The sequence below is a fragment of the Delphinapterus leucas genome, chromosome 15 (assembly GCF_059928025.1).
Source record: "Delphinapterus leucas isolate spDelLeu-1000000601 "Yukka" chromosome 15, BTC_Dleu_Yukka2, whole genome shotgun sequence".
NCBI lineage: Eukaryota > Metazoa > Chordata > Mammalia > Artiodactyla > Monodontidae > Delphinapterus > Delphinapterus leucas.
In genome coordinates, this window is record NC_143143.1 from 29,997,918 (window position 1) to 30,019,871 (window position 21,954).

General features: G+C 47.1%; 1 protein-coding gene across 1 annotated transcript in view; it reads left to right on the top strand.

Moving 5' to 3' along the window:
• GRIN2A (glutamate ionotropic receptor NMDA type subunit 2A) overlaps nt 1-21,954 on the top strand; it is a 368,609-nt gene that overhangs the window by 194,244 nt on the left and 152,411 nt on the right. Inside the window, exon 2 of the mRNA XM_022552282.2 lies at nt 19,437-20,029. Within this exon, the coding sequence (XP_022407990.1) occupies nt 19,437-20,029 (593 nt within the window). The remainder of the gene's footprint in view (nt 1-19,436; nt 20,030-21,954) is intronic.

Below are 21,954 nucleotides of genomic sequence, written 5' to 3' on the forward strand. Positions count from 1 at the left end.
AACCAGGATTTATATAGAGACCTTGAGAATCCAAAATTTTATTCATCTTTGCTTTAAATGTGGGCATTATGTTGCATATTGGTAAAAGTAATTTAAAAAATTTAGAAATTAAAATGAGCAAAAATCAACAACAAAAACAAAAATGAAAGACATAACAAAGCCCATAGGACAATGGATTCTGTTCCAACTCCTCATTCCAGCATCAGGTGATATTGGAAAAGCCCTAGTTCTGCATCCTGATCACCACTTGGAGCAAGAAAACCTTCAGAAAAACTTTCCCAGGATGACACAGACAACGTTAAGGAAATATGTGGAAGTGATGGTAGGAACAAACTCAGTGCCTGTATGAGAGTTGTCAGTGTGATACACAAGCTGCCCAGCATTTCTGCGCAAAGGTCGTGCAGGCTACTAAGCTTCCTGGCTTGTTGAAGTGGAGGGGGAGATAGAATCTGAATCAGCAATGTCTTCCTCGGTGCTGTGTGACTCAAGGACCTAATTCACGTGGACACACCTGGGCAAGACTCCTGACCTCATTCAAAAGAAGCCAGTAGGGCTTCCCTGGTGGCGCAGTGGTTGGAGTCCGCCTGCCGATGCAGAGGACATGGGTTCGTGCCCCAGTCTGGGAAGATCCCACATGCCATGGAGCGGCTGGGCCCATGAGCCATGGCCGCTGAGCCTGCGCGTCCGGAGCCTGTGCTCCGCAATGGGAGAGGCCACAACAGTGAGAGACCTGCGTACCGCAAAAAAAAAAAGAAGCCACTAAACCAAAACAAAACCAAAAACTGAATCAGGCTTCTCTGTGTGCTAGGGATACAGTGATTAGTAAAACAAAGCAGAAAAAAAAACAAAATAAAATATCACACATAGTTCTTGCCTTTATGGAGCGAATGTTGCAGTGGGGGACACACACACTCAAAAAAGCCTATGAATACATATTACAACCATATTAGTGCTATGAAAATGCAAGAAAGAGCACAGAAGAAAGGAAATTTACCTAACCAAGGTGATCAGGGAAAGCATCCCTTGAAAAAATGATGATCTGGCAGTGAAATGAAGGATGAGGGAGAGATTGAGAAGGAGGGAGCATCCCAAGGGAGATGGACCAGCACAAGCAAAGGCCCTGTGGTGAGCATAACGGGGCTGAGAAGTCACTGAAGAGGGAGGGGAGGAAGCAAGCCCACGTGTGGCCTGATTCGAGCCTGCAGAGGCAACAGGGCCCAGACTCTTCTGGAATCTACAGGCCACGCTGTGGTCTGTGTCGTTTGTCCTAGGAGCCATTTGACACTGAGTGGTCAGTGCCAGAGTGGAGATAAACTCTGGGTATTGAGAGGGTGAAACCATCTTCTGACTCAGGCAATTGGCTGTAAGGATTTATTGAGTGCTCACAGGGATGACACCAAACTCATCCCCAATCCCAACCAGACAGACTGCAGAATGAGTGCATTGTGATCCCGGGTGAGGGAAACCACATTGTCACAGTCACTATTTGCATAATAACCATGGAGCAAATCTACCACCACTTGCTACAAAGTTACCATTCATTGCCAAGATGAGCAAACAGGACACTGGCCTGGAAGAAGGAGGACTTGGACTATTAGCGAATCCTGGGGCTCGTCTCACAGTCTGTCTTGCTTCATGGATGCATCTCACCTGAGTGTGGAGAGAATTTTCGTGTTGGGCAGATAGATTCATTTAGAGGCAGAAGGCTCATTAAAATCCCAACTTTTTTGTACCTGCAGTGCCTCTGTTTTTCTAATTTGTACCCTGAAAGTCTTGCTTGGCAAGGGATTTTTAAAAATGAAGAGAGTTGGCATTTTTATGCCAGGACTGGCCGATCACAGTTGTCATATGAACTTTAGAAAAAGAAGCACCTTTGTGGGTTGTTAATGAGCTGAGTATTCAGTAGGCCCTCGGTACTCTGTTCCCTCTGTCCCGTTCAAAGGAGAGGGTGTTGGAATAACCCCCCCAGAGGAAGGCAGCAGAAAGGCATGCGGAGTGTGTGAGTTGCAAAGAGCAGCCTTCTCGACTCCAGAGTGTCTGCGTGGCCGTCTGTCTCAATCTGCTGACTGTGCTCAACCTTCACTTCCTTTATGTTCTTGGGGGGAGGACGTAGCTTTATGTGTTCTCTGCAAAGAAGGGACACCCAGAGTGAAGAACTGAGGGACCCCATTCTTCAGTATTGGAGGTCTATCACAAGCATGCATTTCGGAACTATACACAAAGGAAAACATTCAGTTCATCATTCTTTAGCATGCAGGAAGTTATTTTGGGACTTCCTGTGTTGTCCTGTGTTTCTTTGTCCCACACGGGAGGAAAGGTGTGGAGGACCTGGTGGATGGGAAAAGAGAAGAAGGCAGGGGGAAGGGCCCCCTGACCCCACGTTGAATTCCAGCATCAAAGGGATTCTCCTCTTGGCCTCAAAATACCTTTGTGCTGAAAAGAAGCATCGTTTGCTTAGAAAGTGTTGTGCTTCTTCCACTGTCTCCTTCACTCCTGTGGATGGCTCTGAGGTCTGGCTTCTACTCCCTCCATTCACTCTGGAGCCCCCAGTGACCCTCTCCGGGCCCTGTGCAGCCATCCTGTTCAGTCTGTGTCCTCCTGGACACTTTAGAGGCCTCCCATCCCTCCCGCCATCATCAAGCTCTCTACCCTCTTGGCTTCTAAGACTTCAAACTCCCCTGCTTTCTCCTTGTACCTCACCTGCATGCCCACTCGGTCTCCTTTCCATGTATCTCTCTTTCTGCTAGCTCAGGCTTTCTGATGTTTTCCTTAAGTCTTCAAGGCTCTTCTCTTTCTGCATATGTTAGGAGATGTCAACACAGCTGTCAACCCCCTGCAGGTGGACGATTCCTGAATCTCACACCCCAGCCCTGACCTCTTTCCTGATCTGCCTGCGTATCCCGCTGCCTGCTAGGCTTTCCGACATGGAAGTCTCACACTCATCCAGTCCCTAGCTGCATTCCGTGTATATTTCCCCCTTCTCCTCCCAGTACCTACTTGTCCCCGTTGCTCACTTGTTCATTCAACAAACATTTACTGAGCCACTACTCTATGTCAGGCACGGTGCTAGGTGGCAGGGGTACAACTGAGAGGAAGAAAGCAAGGTCCTGCTCCAGTTCCCCACCTGGCCATCCTCCTCAAGTCCTCCCTCTTCTCCACACCCCTGACCCCACCAGTCCCATCTGTTTGTTGCCAAAGACAATAGGATCTGTCTCCTAAGCATCTCCTGAATCTTCCTCCTCCTTTTAATCTCCACTGTCGCTATCCAAGTTCACGTCTTTCCCTCCTTTTCTGGGATTGCTTCTGTGGCTTCTTGACCTGCTCTTCCTGCCTCTATTCTCTCCTCCCTCCAAGGCGTTCTTCATGCTGTAGCAGGGGTGGTCCTTTCAGAAGACAAAAATCTGATCATGTCACATTTCTGCTTAAGATTCTTCAATGGATTCTTCTCATCAACCGCAAAAAACCTTAGCTCCTCATCTCTTTTTTTCACTCCATTTCTGTGTCGCTCCATCCTCCCTTCCTCCCTCCCTCCCTCCCTCAATCTGCTGACCATTACTTCCTTTATGTTCTTAGGAGCAGGCTACAATTAAATTTTATGTGTTCTCTGTAAAGTAAAAGGGATGTCCAGAGTGAAGAACTGAGGATCCCCATTCTTCAGCATTGGAGGTCTATCACGGGCATGGCTCTCTCTCTCTCTGGGTGAGTCTAGGAGGTCAGTGAGCCTCCCCCACCCCAAGCCTCAATTTTCTCATATATAAAATGGGAAGAAAGAACTGTCTTCTGATTTCTCATCGTTTCCACGAAGGTTGCAGAAAGTATGAAATGCATGGGGGTGAAGGGCTGGACGGTCAGTGGGCGAAGTGTGTCAGGGCTCCCCTTGCCTTTGGGACCCTGAAACAGGAGTCTCTTTTGTGTTCAGTGATGTTGGAGAGGACAGACCTCCCTGAGCTTGAAGAGCTGACTTGGGGTCCTGTGGAACCTGCACTGGTTGTAGCTGGGAGGCGCCAGGGCTGAGCAGGAACACAAACGGACCATCATCAATTGTGTTTTTCTCCTTTCAAATAGTAATTTGGAACCCTTTTCGGAAGCTGACATTCAATTTTCCCTTTTATGTCACTTCTGCAGAGAATACTCAACCCATCAATTTTTCTGTTAAAATATCTCCCTTCTCAACCCTTGTTTCCATTCCTAATTCCTTTTGCGCTTGGAGTTCAACTGTGATGATGAACTCTGGTCGCATTAATTCATACTCTTTTTTTGAGCTTCAAATAGGTCTTCACTTAGCCCTTGTCAGGAGGGAACAAACAAATGTTACCTTTTTGTCGTGTGCCTGTACATAACGGTGCACAGGAGAATTTAGCATTGCCCTGTTAAAGAGGCCTCTGGTATTCTGTGTTTGGTCCGCTGGTCTCCAAGGGTATGAGAGATGAATAAGCCCGATGCTCTTAAGATGCCTAGGTCTACATACGGTGCAGGAAACTCTGTATTCTGTTAGCTTCACAGGGAAGTGACTAGTAAGCAGAATATCATACCCAAGTAAAATGGGGTAGATAGGGTTGCTAGATAACTTGGCATTAGTTTAGGGCTCATACATCTGCTGTGGAAACATTACTTGTAGAGGAAGAAGACTGCAGTGACCAGCACTGTGCTGAGAAGGGGTGATCTTTAGGCAATATCGGAATGTATGCCACAGGAAAGAAGGCAAACATTGATGAAGAGGAGGCTGCACATTGCCGGCGGTGGAGAGCAAGGGCTTTGGAATCCAACAGAATTCAAATTAACTCACTTCGACATTAATACCGCCAGCTCCATGGGCTTGTGCTAATGATTAAATCAGTTGATGTGGAGAAAGGGAATAGCGTGGAATAAATTAAGCAGTAGATAGCGGCCACTGTGGGTCAGGTGCTGTGCTGACAGGTCTGCGTACAGGACCTAATCTAATCCACCAGGGCGGTGGCAATTGCTTTTCCCATCTCACAGTAGAGGAGATGGAGACTTAATGATGCAGAGTCTGTTTCTCAAGGCCACAGAGCTGGTCTGCTGCAGAATAGAGGTTTGAACGCGGGTGTGTCTCATGCCGCAAACCTGTGTGCCGTCCACTGCAGCAGGTCACCTCCTGCAATTCTACTGGGTCTGTACTCTTGCGAAACAATTATACCATCCTGCTTGAGTGTGTTAAAGAACCGGAAGAACCAAGCCTGCTTGCTAGCCCTGTCTAGAGAAGGCTGTTGTCACAGCCACTGAAGTGTATGTTCCATGAAGTCGGGGGTGACTGATGACCACAGGGCTGCTGGGGGATTTCGGATACCCGGGAAGGGCAGGAACACGTGGAGGGCCGCCTGCGCCCTACTAGACTCCCAGGAGGCCCTTGCTTCCAGCTGGGTCAGTGCCTCAAGCGACCGTGAGGTCCGACGGCTCACTAAGGGACCCCCTCACACCAGCTGCAAGATTGAAGGGACCTAGGAGAAGCATCCAGCCTCAGATGCAGGCCCTGCTTGCTTGCTTTATTTATTTGTCTTGGTATTTTTTAAAATGGTGGTAAAAATACATATAACAAGATTTACCATTGTAATTCTGTTAAAGTGTGCAAATCCGTGGCACAGCTGCCTGCACAGTGTCATACAACCACTGTCTATTTCCAGAGCTGTTCATCACCCCAAACGGAAACCCCATGCACATTAGCAGTCCCTCCCCATTCCTCTCTGTCCCCAGCTCCTGGCAACCCCTCACCTGCTTTCTGTCTCTATGGATTTGCCTGCTGTGGACGTGCCATGTAAATGGAGTCAGACAGTAGGTTGTCTTTGGTGTCTGGCTTCTTTTGCTGAAGGTCTGTGATGGCGGAGAGGGCAGAAAAGGGGGCTTGGGAGTGAGGTAGGGATTGGGAAGGGAAACAGTGCGTTCCTGGGTTTGGATAGAGAGGGTTATCATTTTGTCTGAATCTGTTTGGTTCCTGAGTTCTGGAGAGCAAGTAGCAAGAGTTCAGACAACATGAATACCAGCCCAGTTCCCCACCGCCAATTTGTTTTCTGCTTCAGATCATGAGAGTTCGGGTAGCAAAGGATCCCTGTACTTCAGACACTCAGATTTGCCTCCCAGCTCCCTCATCTCACCCCCCATTCCAGCAGGACCCACTTAAACCCTGCCTCCCAACTCCATGGCCACGCCCATGAGTCAGCCACTCTCTCTCACTGAATATTCATTCCTTCCTTCCTTCCCTCTCTCTTACCCACAACCCCCTTCCTTCCTCCCTTCCTTCCTCCCTTCCTTCCGTCCTTCCTTCCCTCCTTCCCACCCCCTGCTGACTTACACCTGCAGCTAACGTGTTGTGTTTTTTTTTTTTGCGATACGCGGGCCTTTCACTGCTATGGCCCCCCCAGCCGCGGAGCACAGGCTCCGGACGTGCAGGCTCAGCGGCCATGGCTCACGGGCCCAGCCGCTCCGCGGCATGTGGGATCCTCCCGGACCGGGGCACGAACCCGTGTCCCCAGCATCGGCAGGCGGACTCCCAACCACTGCGCCACCAGGGAAGCCCGCGTGTTGTGTTCTGAGCCCCACTGTGTACAGGAGCTGGCCTGGTGCTGTTCCTAAAGAGAGGAATTGGCATTAATCTAGTTGCGTGGAGACAGATATTTAAGTAGACACTCTGAATGCCTGGTGACGAGATCAACAATTGAGGCCTGGACAGTGTGCTCTGGGAGCGCCCTGGGGGTGAAGGGGGAGGAGGGGAGGGCGGAGGCAGCAAGGGCTCGCTCTCCACTCACGGGTGGCACACCTGTCCCCACCCTGCAGTTCACAGGGCTCTTTTGAGTCACCACTTCACGGATGGCCGGGCACCCCGCCAGGAAACCAGAGTCCCACTAGGTCCATTTTATAGGTGGAAACACGGAGGCTCAGAGGGACTCAGCCACTCACTCTAGTGTGAGAGCAGCAGGGCCAGCGTGCAGGAGGGGGCGGCTGCATCCCAGGGGAGTTGGTTCCCACCAGTAGGTGGGCGTGGGCAGCGCCTGAATGACAGCGACCTCTCTGTGCTCGCCTGGGACTCGCCTGGGAGCAGGGCGGCTCTCCCGGTGCCTCCTCTCTTCCTCCTTCCTGCACAGTAAGCTGTGGCTCACAGCCTCTCCCTGAAAGTGCTTTGTCGGATAAGATGATGGGACGGACAGGCTGTGACATGTGGCTGTCTCAGCCGGCAAGGCCAATGGAAACACACAGGGGTGAGGATGTCAGACAACAGACACCGTCTTGCATCCCTCCCCACTGTTCCCTGGAAGACAGAGGCCGCCTGGCATCATGGCTGCAGCCTGCTGTGAGGTCAGACCTGTAGGTCTGAACCTCTGCTCTGCCAGACCCTGGGGGACCTTGGACATATGACCGACCGCTGCAGCATTGCTACTCAAAGCTTAGTCCATGGACCAGCAGCATCAGTGTCACCTGGAGCTTGTTAGCAGTGCTCCAGTCTGTAACCACTGAGTCCGAGTCTGCAGCGGAACAAGAGCCCGCAGTGGTTCCTACGCTCGTTAAAGTAAAGAAGCATCTCTCTATATCCTCAACTTCCTCAACTGTAGAATGGGAATAGAAATATTAATACCTTTCCTGAAAGGTTAGTGTGAGGATTAAATGCACTAAAAGCTCTCTGCTTGGCCGAGGAGTCATCCTGATGTGCCCAGGACCTAAGGGCCTCCAGGGATGTGGGACTTTCAGTTTTAACACTGGGATGAGTTGTCACCTGCTCTCAGCTCATGCCTGGCGCACAGTAAGAGCTCCTTTGAAGGGGTGGTGTCATTATTAGGACGTTTGGGAAACGGGGGAAAGAGCCACAGGGGAACTGTTTGTATTCTCATTAATGCTATGCTCGTGGGTTGTAGTGTCTTGGGGCTTGGGTTTCATTGTCGTCATTGTGGTTGATTTTTTCCTCATGACAACAGCCACAGTAATCCCAGCTCTCATTAATCAAGCTCTTGGTATGTGCTGAGAGCTATATATGCATTATCTCAATCACAACAGCCTCTTTAAAGTAGGGACTAAAATTCCCTCCATTTTGAAAATGAGAAAATGGAGGCTCAAAGATAGGACATGTTTTGCCCAAGACCCTGACATTAGCAAGAAGAGCCAAGACTTGAACGCTTGGTCTATTTGGTGTCAGTGTCTGTGCATTTAATAACATGCACATCCAGATCCCCAAAGGAAGAAGCAATTTCCTCTCGAAGCTCAGCTTTCAGAATTGTTTGTAGGCATTTCTTAGGGAACAGTGGGGCATTTTGAAGAGGACATTTCTACTATAATGTTTACCTCCGGGGCCTGCCCCTACCAAGTGTTATGGGAAAACCTGAGATTCTCCTTTTTCCAAAAATAAAGCTGCCTCCTTCAGTCCCCTCTGTGTGTGACAGCCAGAGACGGGAACTTAATGAAAGGGACCTGTTTGCTTTTTCTCCTCGCTGGAACGGCTTAATGACAAGCGATTATTATTGGTGGCAACTTGTCATGTCTTTCATCTGGGTCATGGCAGCGTGGCTGTCAGACTCTCTGAGAGGAAACCAATCTCAGCAGCATATGAAAGAAAAATGAAACAAAACAAAACACCCCCAAAATAAAGGAATGATGAATAGCTCATGCAAGGAAGGGAGAGATATGTGGAGAGAGGCGGCTGCCCTGGGGAAAAAACAGGATCAGAAAAGAGAAGGATGGTGAAGGGAAACGCTCCACTCTGTAGCTTGGATTCTTCTGATTTAAGTTCAGAAGATGAGTGAAGAATGAATCACGTTATTCTCCATTTTTTTCCCTAGCTAAAGTGACGTCAGAAATCTTTGGTTGCCAGTGATAGAAAAGCTAATTCAAATTGGCTTAAGTAAAATCAGGTAGTTAATTGGCAATTAATTGGGACATACAGTGACAACAAGGGTATTGGCTTCAGGTATGGCTTGAACAAGGTGCTCAACAACGATGTCAGGACTTCGTAACTCTCCATCTTTCACCTTTGCCTTTGGCTCTGATGACTTCCTTCTCAGGATGGTGTATGGTGGCAGGATGGCTGCCAGAAACTCTGGCTGAACATCCTTCTAGGTTCAAATCTAACAATAAGAGAAACTGTCTTTTCCTAGTCACTTTTTGCACAAATCCTAAGAATCACTCTGATTGTACCAGTTAGGACATGTTCCTACCCCTGAACTAATTGATGGCACTACGAGAATTGGATGGGCCAATTGGTTTGACTGAGAAAGGGGAAATGGAAATTCACTATGACCAGTAAAGGAAGAACAGATGCTCAGTGGCCAGAATGACACATTACCCATGATGTGGCTCAGGGAGGCTGCTTGTGCTTCTTTAAGAAAAGGAATCTAAAAAAAAATAGCTTCAGGTGCACAGAGAAAGTTCAGTAGCCCAGTTACAGTTGGGACCTCCAAAAAATGATGCTCTCATGTACTTGGGTTTATCAGCTCCTTGGAGACCTGACTCAATGATCTGATCAGGTAGAATTTCCCTCTGGCTTTCTCTGTGAGGATGGCTGGACCTAGCCTCAGACAATCCATAATCGCTAATGACCCTGTTTAGAAGCCCTGAGTCAGATGCTCACCCGCAGTTTGACAGAACCCCAGGTGAAGCCAGCTTGGGCCTTTGCTGTGTGCTTGCATAGAAATAAGGGCCTGAATCTCAGCAGGTGTCTCTTCTTGGCCTGCCCTGCTAATGATCTAGGAAGCAGGACTGGGTCCAAGAGCAGCAATCACCATGTGGTTCTGATGAGTGTAGAGGATGTTGGGCTGTCCTAAGCTAGTTGCAGCTGGAATCAAGGACTGCATCTCTCCGTGCATGTGTGTATTCTCTCCTCCAGCATTACGATATATGTTAGAGGGAGGGCCTGACTCTGGATGATGAACTGGGACAAGCTCTGGAAGGCCCAGGCAGACGTGGGAGTCCTAGCCACACTATTCAAGGTGAGGGTACCAGTTGACTAAACAATATAGCAAGCATTTATGTGCCTTACTGCATCTTCAAGGGAGGCTCCCCACTTGGCACAGATCAGAATTCCAAAGGGAAGAACAGGGCTAGCGCACATGAAATTCCAACGTCCCCAAAGTCCCAGATCCTCTCCCAGCTGCCCTGCTGGGAGATACTAATGGTGCATTTAGCAGAGGAATTGTTTGGAATAATATTACTCAGCCATAAAAAAACGAAATTGAGTTATTTGTAGTGAGGTGGATGGACCTAGAGTCTGTCATACAGAGTGAAGTCAGAAAGAGAAAAACAAATACCGTATGCTAACACATATATATGGAATCTAAAAAAAAAAAAAAAAATGGTCATGAAGCACCTAGGGGTAAGACAGGAATAAAGACACAGACCTACTAGAGAATGGACTTGAGGATATGGGGAGGGGGAAGGGTGAGCTGTGACAAAGCGAGAGAGAGGCATGGACATATATACATTACCAAATGTAAAACAGATAGCTAGTGGGAAGCAGCCGCATAGCACAGGGAGATCAGCTCCGTGCTTTGTGTCCACCTAGAGGGGTGGGATAGGGAGGGTGGGAGGGAGGGAGATGCAAGAGGGAGGAGATATGGGGATATATGTATATGTATAGCTGATTCACTTTGTTATAAAGCAGAAACTAACACACCATTGTAAAGCAGTTATACTCCAAAAAGATGTTAAAAAACAATTGATCTAGGAATTAAATCCAGACCCCTTGCCATGATCTTCAGAGCTCTCACTGTGTGCTATGGCCTCTGCTTCCTGTCCTAACTCATCTCACCACCCTCTCCTTTGCTGATTGAACTGCAGCTGTTCTGATCTTCCTCCTGTTCCCTTTCCTCCCTTTGTACATGAGGTTGCTTCTGCTTGGATGGCTCTCCTTACCCCCGCCTCACCCCTCAGCTTTGTCTGGCTGACAGCTCCTCCTTCACATTCTGTTGATCAGCTCTGACGTATCAGAGCAGACGATCGGAAGGGCTGCTCCTCTCCACTCCACCCCTGGACTCCTGCACCATCTGATTTCCTTGAAATCATCCTACTGATTTCCTTCTTCCTTGTCTGTCTCCTCCCGTAAGAACGTAAACTTTGTAAAAGTGGGGATCTTCACTTTGGTCGCCTCCTTCCCTAGATTCCCTTCCCTAGAACAATGCCTGGCACATAGTAGGAGTTTGTTATAGTGACCAAATGAATGAAAGGCAATTAATAGATGAATGTCTCTTCCTAGAGCAGAAGTTGTGGCAAGTCAAATACTTGAATACTTAAAGTACTAGTCTCACTTTCTGCCCACTGGCAGCCTTGAAGGCTCCGAAAGCTGCTCCCAGTTTCATTCCCAGAGCTGCGGCTTAGTGCCATGCAAGGTGCTGAGGAGGACTCAGAAGGGCGTGGGGTCCTGCCCTCAAGAATTCTAGCCTGAAGGGCGGGCGAGATGCATGCTTCTCAGCAACTAGGCAACCACACACAGTCAGGGCTGAGGACTGGGCTGTAAAGATCAAGGTGCTGGAAACTCAGAAGGTTAGGAATGTGTAGGAAGTGGGGTAGTAAGGAACCCGTAGTGGATGCGAGACTTGGGGCTTGACATTCAAGGCTACCATCTCCACCACTAACACCAACTCAACTTGACTGAGCCCCTCCTATGTGCCAAGTGCTTTATGTACATTACCTCTCAAAATATGCACAGCAACCCTTTAAGGTGGTGACTGTTATTATCATTCCCATTTTTCAGATGGGGAAATAGAGGCTTAGGTTAAAATACCCACTTCCAGTAAGAAGCAGATCCCAGGCAAGCTGTCAGCAGAGCCATGTTCCTCCTGCACATGCCCCATCCCTTGTGGGTTCACTTTGCAGAAAACACTTCACACACGATGGCATCATGACACAGCAAAGAGAGCACCAAATTAGGAGGTGAGAGACCCACCATGTCTGTTACTGCTGTCCCACTGATTTATGTGAAATTTGGAACAAGTCATCCAAGATTCTTTAGCCTCAGTTTCCCCACCTTGAAAATAGGGGAGTTGGACTCGGCAGTACCAAGTCCTGCTGTTCATCAGCACTTTCAGGGGCAAATACATGACCTCAGGCTCCTCAGCGGAGGTTCTGATTCAGTGCCGATGGCTTGGCGCCTGGAAATCTAAAGGTACAAAAAATTCCCCAGGTGAACTGATACATAGCTACAGGGTTGGATACTGAAGGCTTGGATTAGTGCTTTCAATCCTGGCACATTAGACTTAACCCAGGGAATTAGAAATATCCTGGATCCCATCTCAGACCAACTGGATTGGCATCTTTAGGGGTAGGCCTGGTAGGGGTGGGAGAGCATCAGCTTTAAAGTTTAAAGACTTTTGGGCTCTTAAAATGTGGCTAGTGGGCTTCCCTGGTGGCGCAGTGGTTGAGAGTCCGCCTGCCGATGCAGGGGACACGGGTTCGTGCCCCGGTCCGGGAAGATCCCACATGCCGCGGAGCGGCTGGGCCCGTGAGCCATGGCTGCTGAGCCTGCGCGCCCGGAGCCTGTGCTCCGCAACGGGAGAGGCCACAACAGTGAGACGCCCGCGTACTGCGAAAAAAAAAATGTGGTTAGTGTCACTGAGAAGCCAAATATTTAATTGTATTTTATATTTTAAATTTCAGTGTAAATAGTCATATGTGACCAGTAGGTGCTGTATTGGAAACCCAGGATAGAATGAGGTTGAAGGCTTGGTAGCTCTGTGTGGCTCATTCCTTGCTCCACCCCAAATCATAGTGCTCTTCTTTGTAATTGTCTTGCCTAATACCCATCCTTCCCACTCTAGTCTAAGAGACTATTGCACGGACTCTGAGTTAAGCCTGTGTTTAACTCAGGTGTTCCCCTGGTCTCTGAATCAAAGCACTTCAGCTACCTTGGACAGCTCCCCTACCTGGGAACCCAATAGTCACCGGAAACTAAGATTAAACTTCTCATTTGAAGAGAGAGGAGGATAGAGCGGAGAAAGATGTTGTTAGGTTATTTCAGACGAATGCCAGTGGATTTGCTCCTGAGAGAAGCAAAATGGGAAGTAGAACACAAATCATAAAATGGTCCAATGAGTGGAGGTTGCTTGGAGTGGAATTTTGTGTTTGTGGGTGATGGAACCGATGTGCTTTTGGGGAATAGCACCTGGGTATGACTTCCCCACTCTGTTCCAGTCTTCTGATTGACGGTTGATGTGAGATCATTGCTGCTGGTTGCCCATTTCTGAGGGATTTTCTTTTCTAGTTGGGTGCCTCAAGAAAGATTAAGTGGTGATATTCATCACACACACACACACACACACACACACTTCTTCGTGTTCTGCATACCTGGAATCAGTATTTCCCAGTAGCTAAGCAACCAGATTTTGGATTTGGATCACCTAGTCTGGGATCCTCCCTCTGCCATGTACTATGTGGGTTGGGCAAGTTACATTCTCTGAGCCTGTGTTTTTAATCTGTAATAAAGGGGTCATAATAATACTTCCTACTGTATGCCACATTGTACTACATATAGAATAGACCAAATTAATATTAATTTTGATAGTGACCATGATGATGAGGAGGAGGAGGATGGGTGGTGAGGGGATAAAGATCCTCTAGTGAAACGGATCCAGCTTATATGTATGTGAGAATGCTATTCATCTGAATCCTCAGACTCATCGGGTTTGACACTTTTACTTTTCCTCTCATCCATGGAAAATGAAATCAAATATGTTTAAAAGCTCAGTTAGTACACAATAAGAGTAACAGAAGGTACATCAGGGCTTAGCAAGGCAAAAAGCAAATTCCCAAGGAGTCCTGCAAGACCTTTGTTGGGTCCCTTGTGACATTATCCTCTTTCTGGTGCTCACCCTGACAGGCAGAGGAAAATAAGCTAAAATAAGGGTGCAGGGTTGACAGCAGCGGCCAGTTCTGTCTTGCTTCCTGGGGATGAGTTTCCTGCTCATTTATTTTCTCACCAAATATTTCCTGGGCCCCTACTGTGTGTCAGACATGGTGCTAGGCTTTGAAGATGCTAACTTGAATAACGCTCATCCTGGTGTTGAGAGGAGACAGAGAAAAACAAATAAATCAGCTTTGGAGTTCATGTACTCAGGTCACAGAAATTCAGTTTCAGTTGGACTGGCATGGAGCACGAGCACTGGTGTTGTTTTTATAACTCTCCAAGTGATTCTGTTGTGCAGCCAGGAGTGAAAGCCACTGGTGTGTGCAAAGGAACATTGGATGACATCTTGCAGTAACTGAGCTGTTGTCGCATGGGGCCATGTGGATTTTAAGGAAATCATTTAGCCTCTCTTCCTGTGTCTTTATGAGAAATGCCGTCCATGAGGGTTATAACCACCGGCAACACCTCATCTCTTAGGTAGCTGGAATTAAAGGGATAATGAGTGTGGGTGTCCTTTATAGCCTTATAAATGGGTAAGTGAAATTAAAGTTGGTTTTAGACTCTATTAAACATCAGACCTTGATACCCGTGGAGTCAGGTCTCACCCTGGGGACTCAGCAAGGTCTGGAAAATTCTAGAACCTCACTTATCCCGGGACTGGAACACAGAGTTGAAAGCAGACACCCAGAATCCCACACCTGCCTTCCTCCCTGACTCTGTGTTTAAAACAGTTTGTTCTGCTTCTGCAGAGCAGTGAGCTTGGGGAGGGCACTGCTTTTGCTTCAGAACCAAAGTGGGTGTCTGAAATCTGTTCCTCTCCCCCGGCTGCACACTGCCAAGGAAGCCGGTGCCAGAGGTGGTCAGACTGATCTGACCACGAAAGGGCAGGCTGTCATGGCAGGAGGAGGTAAGTGCAGGAGGGTCAGCCTCTGCTATCCAGCTAGGAACCGGGAAGAACGTGCAGGACCTTGAAACAAAGGGCCATTTGGCATGTCAGATGCCAGGTCCTGGGAGTGTGGCCAAACTCCCCCATCACCTCCTGCCAGCCCCTAAAGCCACCTTAGAAAATCCCAGAGCTAAACGTGAGCCTCTTCAGTGCCTCGCTGTGCAATTATGTTTTGCAAATAACTACTTGCTTTCATCCCTCCAAGGGGTATACAGTATACACCACAGTGGTTTGGGAAGCTTAAGTTTCAGATGCCAATGGAAATGAAAGTGGCATAGGGTAACTGCATGAGGTCCATAAAGGACATTGGCGATGTTTTCTCTCCAAAGCGTGACTCATCACTTCCTTCTCATGCAGCTCCCTTGGGCTCAGGATGAATGGGCTGGTTTGAGGAGGGAGGAGGGAATGTGAAATTAGCATGTCAGTAGATCTGGAGATACCATTTTTTAAAAAGGATAAGGATCCGATCCCCTTAGGTTTGTGGCAGTGTCCATGTGGTCTAGAGGACAGAGAATGAGGAGAGGGGTCCCTAAACTGTTGGAGTCAGACATGGATAAATGAGCCTTTTACTCCTTCTAGTTCATCCTGTCGTCACAGCAACCCTATGGGATGGTGCTCACGATTCCCATTCCATAAGCAAAGAAACTCAGGTCCAGAAAGTTTAGGTAATTACCCGTGGTCACATGGCTAGTTAATGCAGAACCAGGACGTGAGCTCAGGTCTTATAGACCCCAGAGCCCATGTTATTCCAACCGTGAAATTTGACTGGTGTGCATGGAGGGGTAAGCTAGAGAGTCTGAACTGAATGTGATAGGTCTAGGGGAGCCACTGCTGACTATAGACGAGAGGAGTGGTGTGATTAAAGCTGTGCTTTAGGGCTTTCAATCAGGCAGCCACGAACAAGGCGAGTTGTTGAGATGCTCAAGTCAGGAGTGAACTACGTCTTTTAGAGGGACAGGTATCATAAACCCCTGATGTGAGACACCGGAACTCCTGACCCAGGGGGAAAATATTGAATAATAGTGGGTGAAAATAATAGTGACGTACATTTGTAGAGCACATGATATTTGATGGGTACTGCACTGGGTGATTTTATACAGAGAGATCATTTAATTCTTACAACTTAATGCGGAAGTGCTATCATTGGCAATAGGGTAGTGAGGGGTGAAAAGCTTGGAATCTTTCAGGCAGGCAAACCTGATTCGCTACCTGTGTGATTCTGAAAAAATCATTCTACCTCACAGTCTACTTATTCATTTGTAAAATGGGGATAATACTAGTACCAGTTTAGCAAGATTGTTGGGGGTGGGGTTAAATGAGATACAGCCTAGAAAGTGTTGAGCCACATGACTCTTACAAAGTACTCCTGGCATGTTAGCTGGTATAATTATTACCATTGCTGTACCCATTGTACAGATGTGGAAACTGAGGCTTGGAAAGATGAAGTGATTCTTCCCAAGGCTACACAATTTGGATTGGTACCTGGGCAGTCTGATCCCAGAAGTTACACTGCTATCCATTCTGGGGGAAAGAGATTAATGGGGATCAGAAGAGGGTAACAGGAGAGATTCAGCTTGGGCAGGACAGTAGGGATGGCACAGGGCAAGGGGTTTGTACATACTCTTTCACAGGGGGCTTGTGCCAAGGCAGCTCTTGGCTATTGAATGGCTCTCCCTATAATTACCTTTCTCCTTTCTGAAGTTTAATGTGTAGCCATGCCCTCCTTTCTCTACGTAGAGAGCCAGATAAGGCTGCATTTGCTTACAGTTCTGCTCTGTGCTCATGGGTACACGTACATCGATATAATAATGTCTAACTCATAGTACATAGAGCAGAGGTGTTGGAGCATCCCAAACACCACCAACTCCCACATCTAGCATGTTTGACCTCCACCTCTTCACCAATACCAGTTATCCCAAAGAAATGGGATAACTGGTAGTAGGTTGTCTCAGAGATCCTTTTTATTGGGTTCCAACTGTGCCCTTAGCATATGTCCACTTGAGAACTTTCTCCGTTCCTCATGTGCTCAGGGCAAGATGCTGATTCCATTGCCTTTTGCAGTCATAATGTAAGTCTAGTGACCGGCTTCCTCAGAGGCATCTTTGCTCCATGGGAATGATTACATTTCTTTTGTAAGTAAGCTTGGAACTTTTCAGTCCCATCCCAAGAGACACCTGACAGTGCTTGAGGTTGATGACTATAATTGTCTTGAGACTTCACTTCTGTGCCGCCTTCTGCTCGTGGATTCTTTATATTGTTGCCTTTCGGGGTATTTAATGAGGCTCTATGGGCAGCTGTTGAGGCTCACAGGACTTATATATTCTCCTCCTTATCAATAAAGGACACACTAAATATATCTGGGCCTTGGATGGTGACGTGGTTCCTCAGGATAGGGGGATGATAATGTGAAAGTTTTAATTTTTTGGACATGACATTTGAGAGCCATATAAAAAAAATACAGCCTTGGATACTGAATCTCCCCTTTCACTTTGTGTTTACACCAAGGACATTTCTCTTGAGCTTCACTCACACATTCATTCACTCGTGCACTCCCTCACCCTCCATCTCCAGATGGGTCGTGTGCCAAGACTTCTGCCAGATTTTGGGGACAGAGAGATGAGGCCAGCAAAATCTCTGCCCTTAAGCAGTTCACCACCTTGTTGAGGCGTGATTTAAAGTGATTAATCAATCCAAGAATATTGGATTTCTCCAAAAGCTACTGTGGGGGAAAAGATAGTTATCCCAAGTCTTTAAATGTTACCCCATTTAATTGATTTAATTATAGGTAAAATTCATAGAACTGTAACGTTGGAAGCGGCCCAGAAGGCACTTATTCCTGTTTCTTCTCTCTGCCTTCAGGCCGTGCTGCACTCAGATTACCCCCCACACTCCATGCACTTTAGAAAAGGGGGTTGTTTCTAAGAACGATAGCTTTTAGCCCTTTCAGATAAAACTTTCTAGTCAGTGAGCATCCACAGGGAAGATTATGCAGACTTGTTGAAAGACTTGACATGCACAGCTACTAAGTGTTGCTCTGAAAGACACGAATGGAATCATCCACTCTTCACGTACACACGCACACAGAAACGAAATGGAATCCCCATATTTGTACAATTGAGGGTGTATTAAATGCACATGGTACATACAGAATGCAAAATGCAAGCATGGCTGCAATATGATAAGGACCCTTTGAGAATTCTTTCAGTTCCCAGAAAAAAATATGCATTTGTCAAATCCTGTTTTGCTATAATACAGAGCCATACTTTCTGTTTAGTTGGCATTTTTGCACCATGTCAGTGGGTCCACAACATGGTTTAAGCGCCTACTCTATGCAGATCTTCAGTGATCCCAGGAAGGCTGTGTTGGTATGTTGGGAAAGGGGCTGGAAGTGGAACCAGAACCTGAGTTTGGATGCTGACTTAGCCATGGAGCATTCTGAGCCTCATTTTCCCCAACCAACAATACCAACTTCATAGGATCATCACAGGATTTGATGAGTTAAGGAGTGTGAAGGTAGTTTGGAAATGGTGCCACTGTGGGCACCACCCACTTTTTTTTCTAAATGGAAGTTTGTTCTCATGATCAGATCATGACTTGGTGAGATGTTAGGACTGTTAGAGACCCTTTAACCCAACACAAGTAACCATGTCACTTCCCAGTGTAAGAACATTCGGCATCTTGCCCTTATGCTCAGAATAAGGTCTGACATAGCCTCTGAGGCTGTACGTGATGGGGTTTTTGCCAAGCTCTTCAACATCATCTCACCCCCCCTACATCACAGGCCATCATGCATTTATCTCCAGTTCCTGGAATAGTCAAGATGTATCTTCAGGGCTTCTCTGACTATACTGTCCACTGGTTTCCCCTCTTCTGTACCTGGATATTCCTTCAACACCCCCTTATGCCTCTCTCAGCCCCCAGTCCATAGACGTTGCTCTTCTTCACTTTCCTTCCAGGTCTATGAAGGCAGAGGCCATGTCTGTCTGTATTATAAATCATCATTTCTGCAAGCTCTAACATGTTGTTGCCATGTAATTAGGCATTCAACAAATATTTATTGATTGAACAGAGAGATGTCCACCTAGCATTTATCATACTCTATATTACACAGGAATCTAGAGCTCAAGACTTTAGAAACACTCCTAAAATTGGCTTAAGTGAACATGGAACTTGTGGCTTACATAACCAACAGGTCCAGAGTAAATGGCTCCAGGCACGACTGACTCCAGATGCCCCAAGTATGTCATCAGGAACCTCCTTCTATTTCCTGTTGTTGTTTTATTTCTGTCGGCTTCATTTTCCAGTCATGAGCTTGGGGGCCAGATAGAGTTCATTCTATTGGACTCATCTGAACCCAGAGGGGTGGTGGTGAGATGAACTAGAGGAAAAATGAAGCTGGCAAAATAACAGATGTCCTTCACTGTTCCGGGCTGTGGGCTCCAAGTTCAGGGACCTCTCTCATCCCTGCGTTTCCAGTATCTGTTCCAGAGTCTGGCATACGGTAGGTGCTCCGGAATGTCTGTGAATGAACAGATGTGGGATTTATTTTCCCTCACTTCTAGGAAGGAGCTTCTTTAAGCGAACAAAGGCAGATGGTTGTGCATAAACTGCCTTCGGCCTCATCCTCTGTTTTGCTTTCTTTTTACCTGTTGGCAGGATCCAACGTCTACCTTCTTCCAGTTTGGAGCGTCCATCCAGCAGCAAGTCACCGTCATGCTGAAGATCATGCAGGATTATGACTGGCATGTTTTCTCCCTGGTGACCACCATCTTCCCTGGCTACAGGGACTTCATCAGCTTCATCAAGACCACGGTGGACAACAGCTTTGTGGGCTGGGACATGCAGAACGTGATCACACTGGACACGTCCTTTGAGGATGCAAAGACACAAGTCCAGTTGAAGAAGATCCACTCCTCCGTCATCTTGCTCTACTGTTCCAAAGACGAGGCCGTCCTCATCCTGAGTGAGGCCCGCTCCCTCGGCCTCACTGGGTACGATTTCTTCTGGATCGTCCCCAGCTTGGTCTCGGGGAATACGGAGCTCATCCCCAAAGAGTTTCCATCGGGACTTATTTCTGTCTCCTACGATGACTGGGACTACAGCCTGGAGGCAAGGGTGAGGGATGGCCTGGGCATCCTGACCACTGCTGCATCTTCCATGTTGGACAAGTTCTCCTACATCCCCGAGGCCAAGGCCAGCTGCTACGGGCAGATGGAGAAGCCAGAGGCCCCACTGCACACGCTGCACCAGTAAGAGGGGCTCTTTGCTTGTCCGCCAAAGTGGAATCAGAGTTTTGTTGTTGTTTGTTTAAATACTAAAAACGATATGTACTCACTGCTGAAAATGTGCACTGAAAATAGAGAATGTTGTGTGTGTGCCTGTGGGATTTGTTGGTTTGTTCTCTCCCCTCTTCCTCTCGTCTCATCTCCTTTTGTTTTTAAGTAACATCATCCTTGGTTTTCTGCAACTTACTTTTTTTACTCAACAGTATACCCTGGAAACCTACACCTGAGATCTATTTGTCTCTCTATCTATCTATCTGTCCTCTATCTATAGCTATATCTTAAGTATGTGTGTATATATAGATACATGTATGTATATACATGCCTATCTATATACACATGTATGAATATATGTAGATGTATGTGTGCACACATGTGCATGTGAATATGCACAGGTATATGTAGATATACATATGTATGTGTATGTATGAATATCTGTGTTCTTTGTAAACTGCACATTGCATTCCTCAATAGGGATATACCATGATTTATTTATCCAATCTTCATAATAATAGAAATTTATGTTGTTTCAGATTTTTTTCCATTGGAAACTAAACTGCAGTGATAATCATCCTTACCTGTCTCTTTGTGCACAAGTGCACATGTTTTTCTAGGGTTGATTCTAAGAAGTAGAGTTTTGTGGTCATGGAACAAGTGCATTTTAAAATTTAAGTGTCTATTGCCAAATTGTCCCACAAAGTAACTATATATTTTATGTTCACACTAGCATTTTGTGAAATCACTCAACTTCCCAAATCCTCACCAACACGTTACATGTTGGGGAAAGTGCCCACACTGGTGCTCCTAGTCTCAGAGTTTGTATCTGAATTTCCTCCCTTCATATTGCCTAAGTGTTTTGTTTGTTTTGTTTTTTTTTTTTGCGGTACATGGGCCTCTCCCGTTGCGGAGCACAGGCTCTGGACACGCAGGCTCAGCGGCCATGGCTCACGGGCCCAGCCGCTCCGCGGCGTGTGGGATCTTCCCGGACCGGGGCATGAACCCGTGTCCCCTGCATCAGCAGGTGGACTCTCAACCACTGCACCACCAGGGAAGCCCATGGCCTAAGTGTTTTTGTAGGCTGTTGGAAATCTTGGCAGACATCACTTTTAAATCTGCATTGTATTCCATCATATGGCTGTATCATAATTTAGTTAACTACTCCCATCTTGGTGGACATTTAAGTTAAATTTGATGTTTCCGAGAAGTGTCATTGTTCTTTGTGGGCCATCATTATGGCTCAGCTGTTGAGATTTAGAATGATCACTCCTACACCCATTTTGCGTGTGTTTGCCTGATGTTCGTTGATTTAATCCATGCTCGTTCTTCAGATAAGCAGTGTAACACCATGATTAAGGGACTGGGCTGTGGAGTTGGACTTGTTAGGGTTCAAATCTTGTCTTGTCCACTTTCCATGTGACTTGGACAATCATTTTACCTCTCTGGGCCTCAGTTGTTCATTGCAAAATGATGGGGTGTTTTTTGTTTTTGTTTCTTCTTCTTTTTGTAATTTTTATTTATTTTTGGCTGCTTTGGGTCTTCGTTGCTGCGCGCAGGCTTTCTCTAGTTGTGGCCAGCGGGGACTACTCTTTGTTGCGGTGCGTGGGCTTCTCATTGCGGTGGCTTCTCCCGTTGTGGAGCACGGGCTCTAGGCACGTGGGCTCAGTAGTTGTGGCACATGGGCTCAGTAGTTGTGGCTTACGGGCTTAGTTGCTCTGCGGCATGTGGGATCTTCCTGGACCAGGGATTGCCTAGGTGGTGGTTCTCTCACTTCAACATGCATGAGGGTCACTGGGAGGGCTTCATAAAACAAGACTGCTGGGCCCCATGCTCAGAGTTTCTAATTCAGTAGCTCTGGAGTGGGCTCTAAGAATTTGCAATTCTAGCAAGTTCCT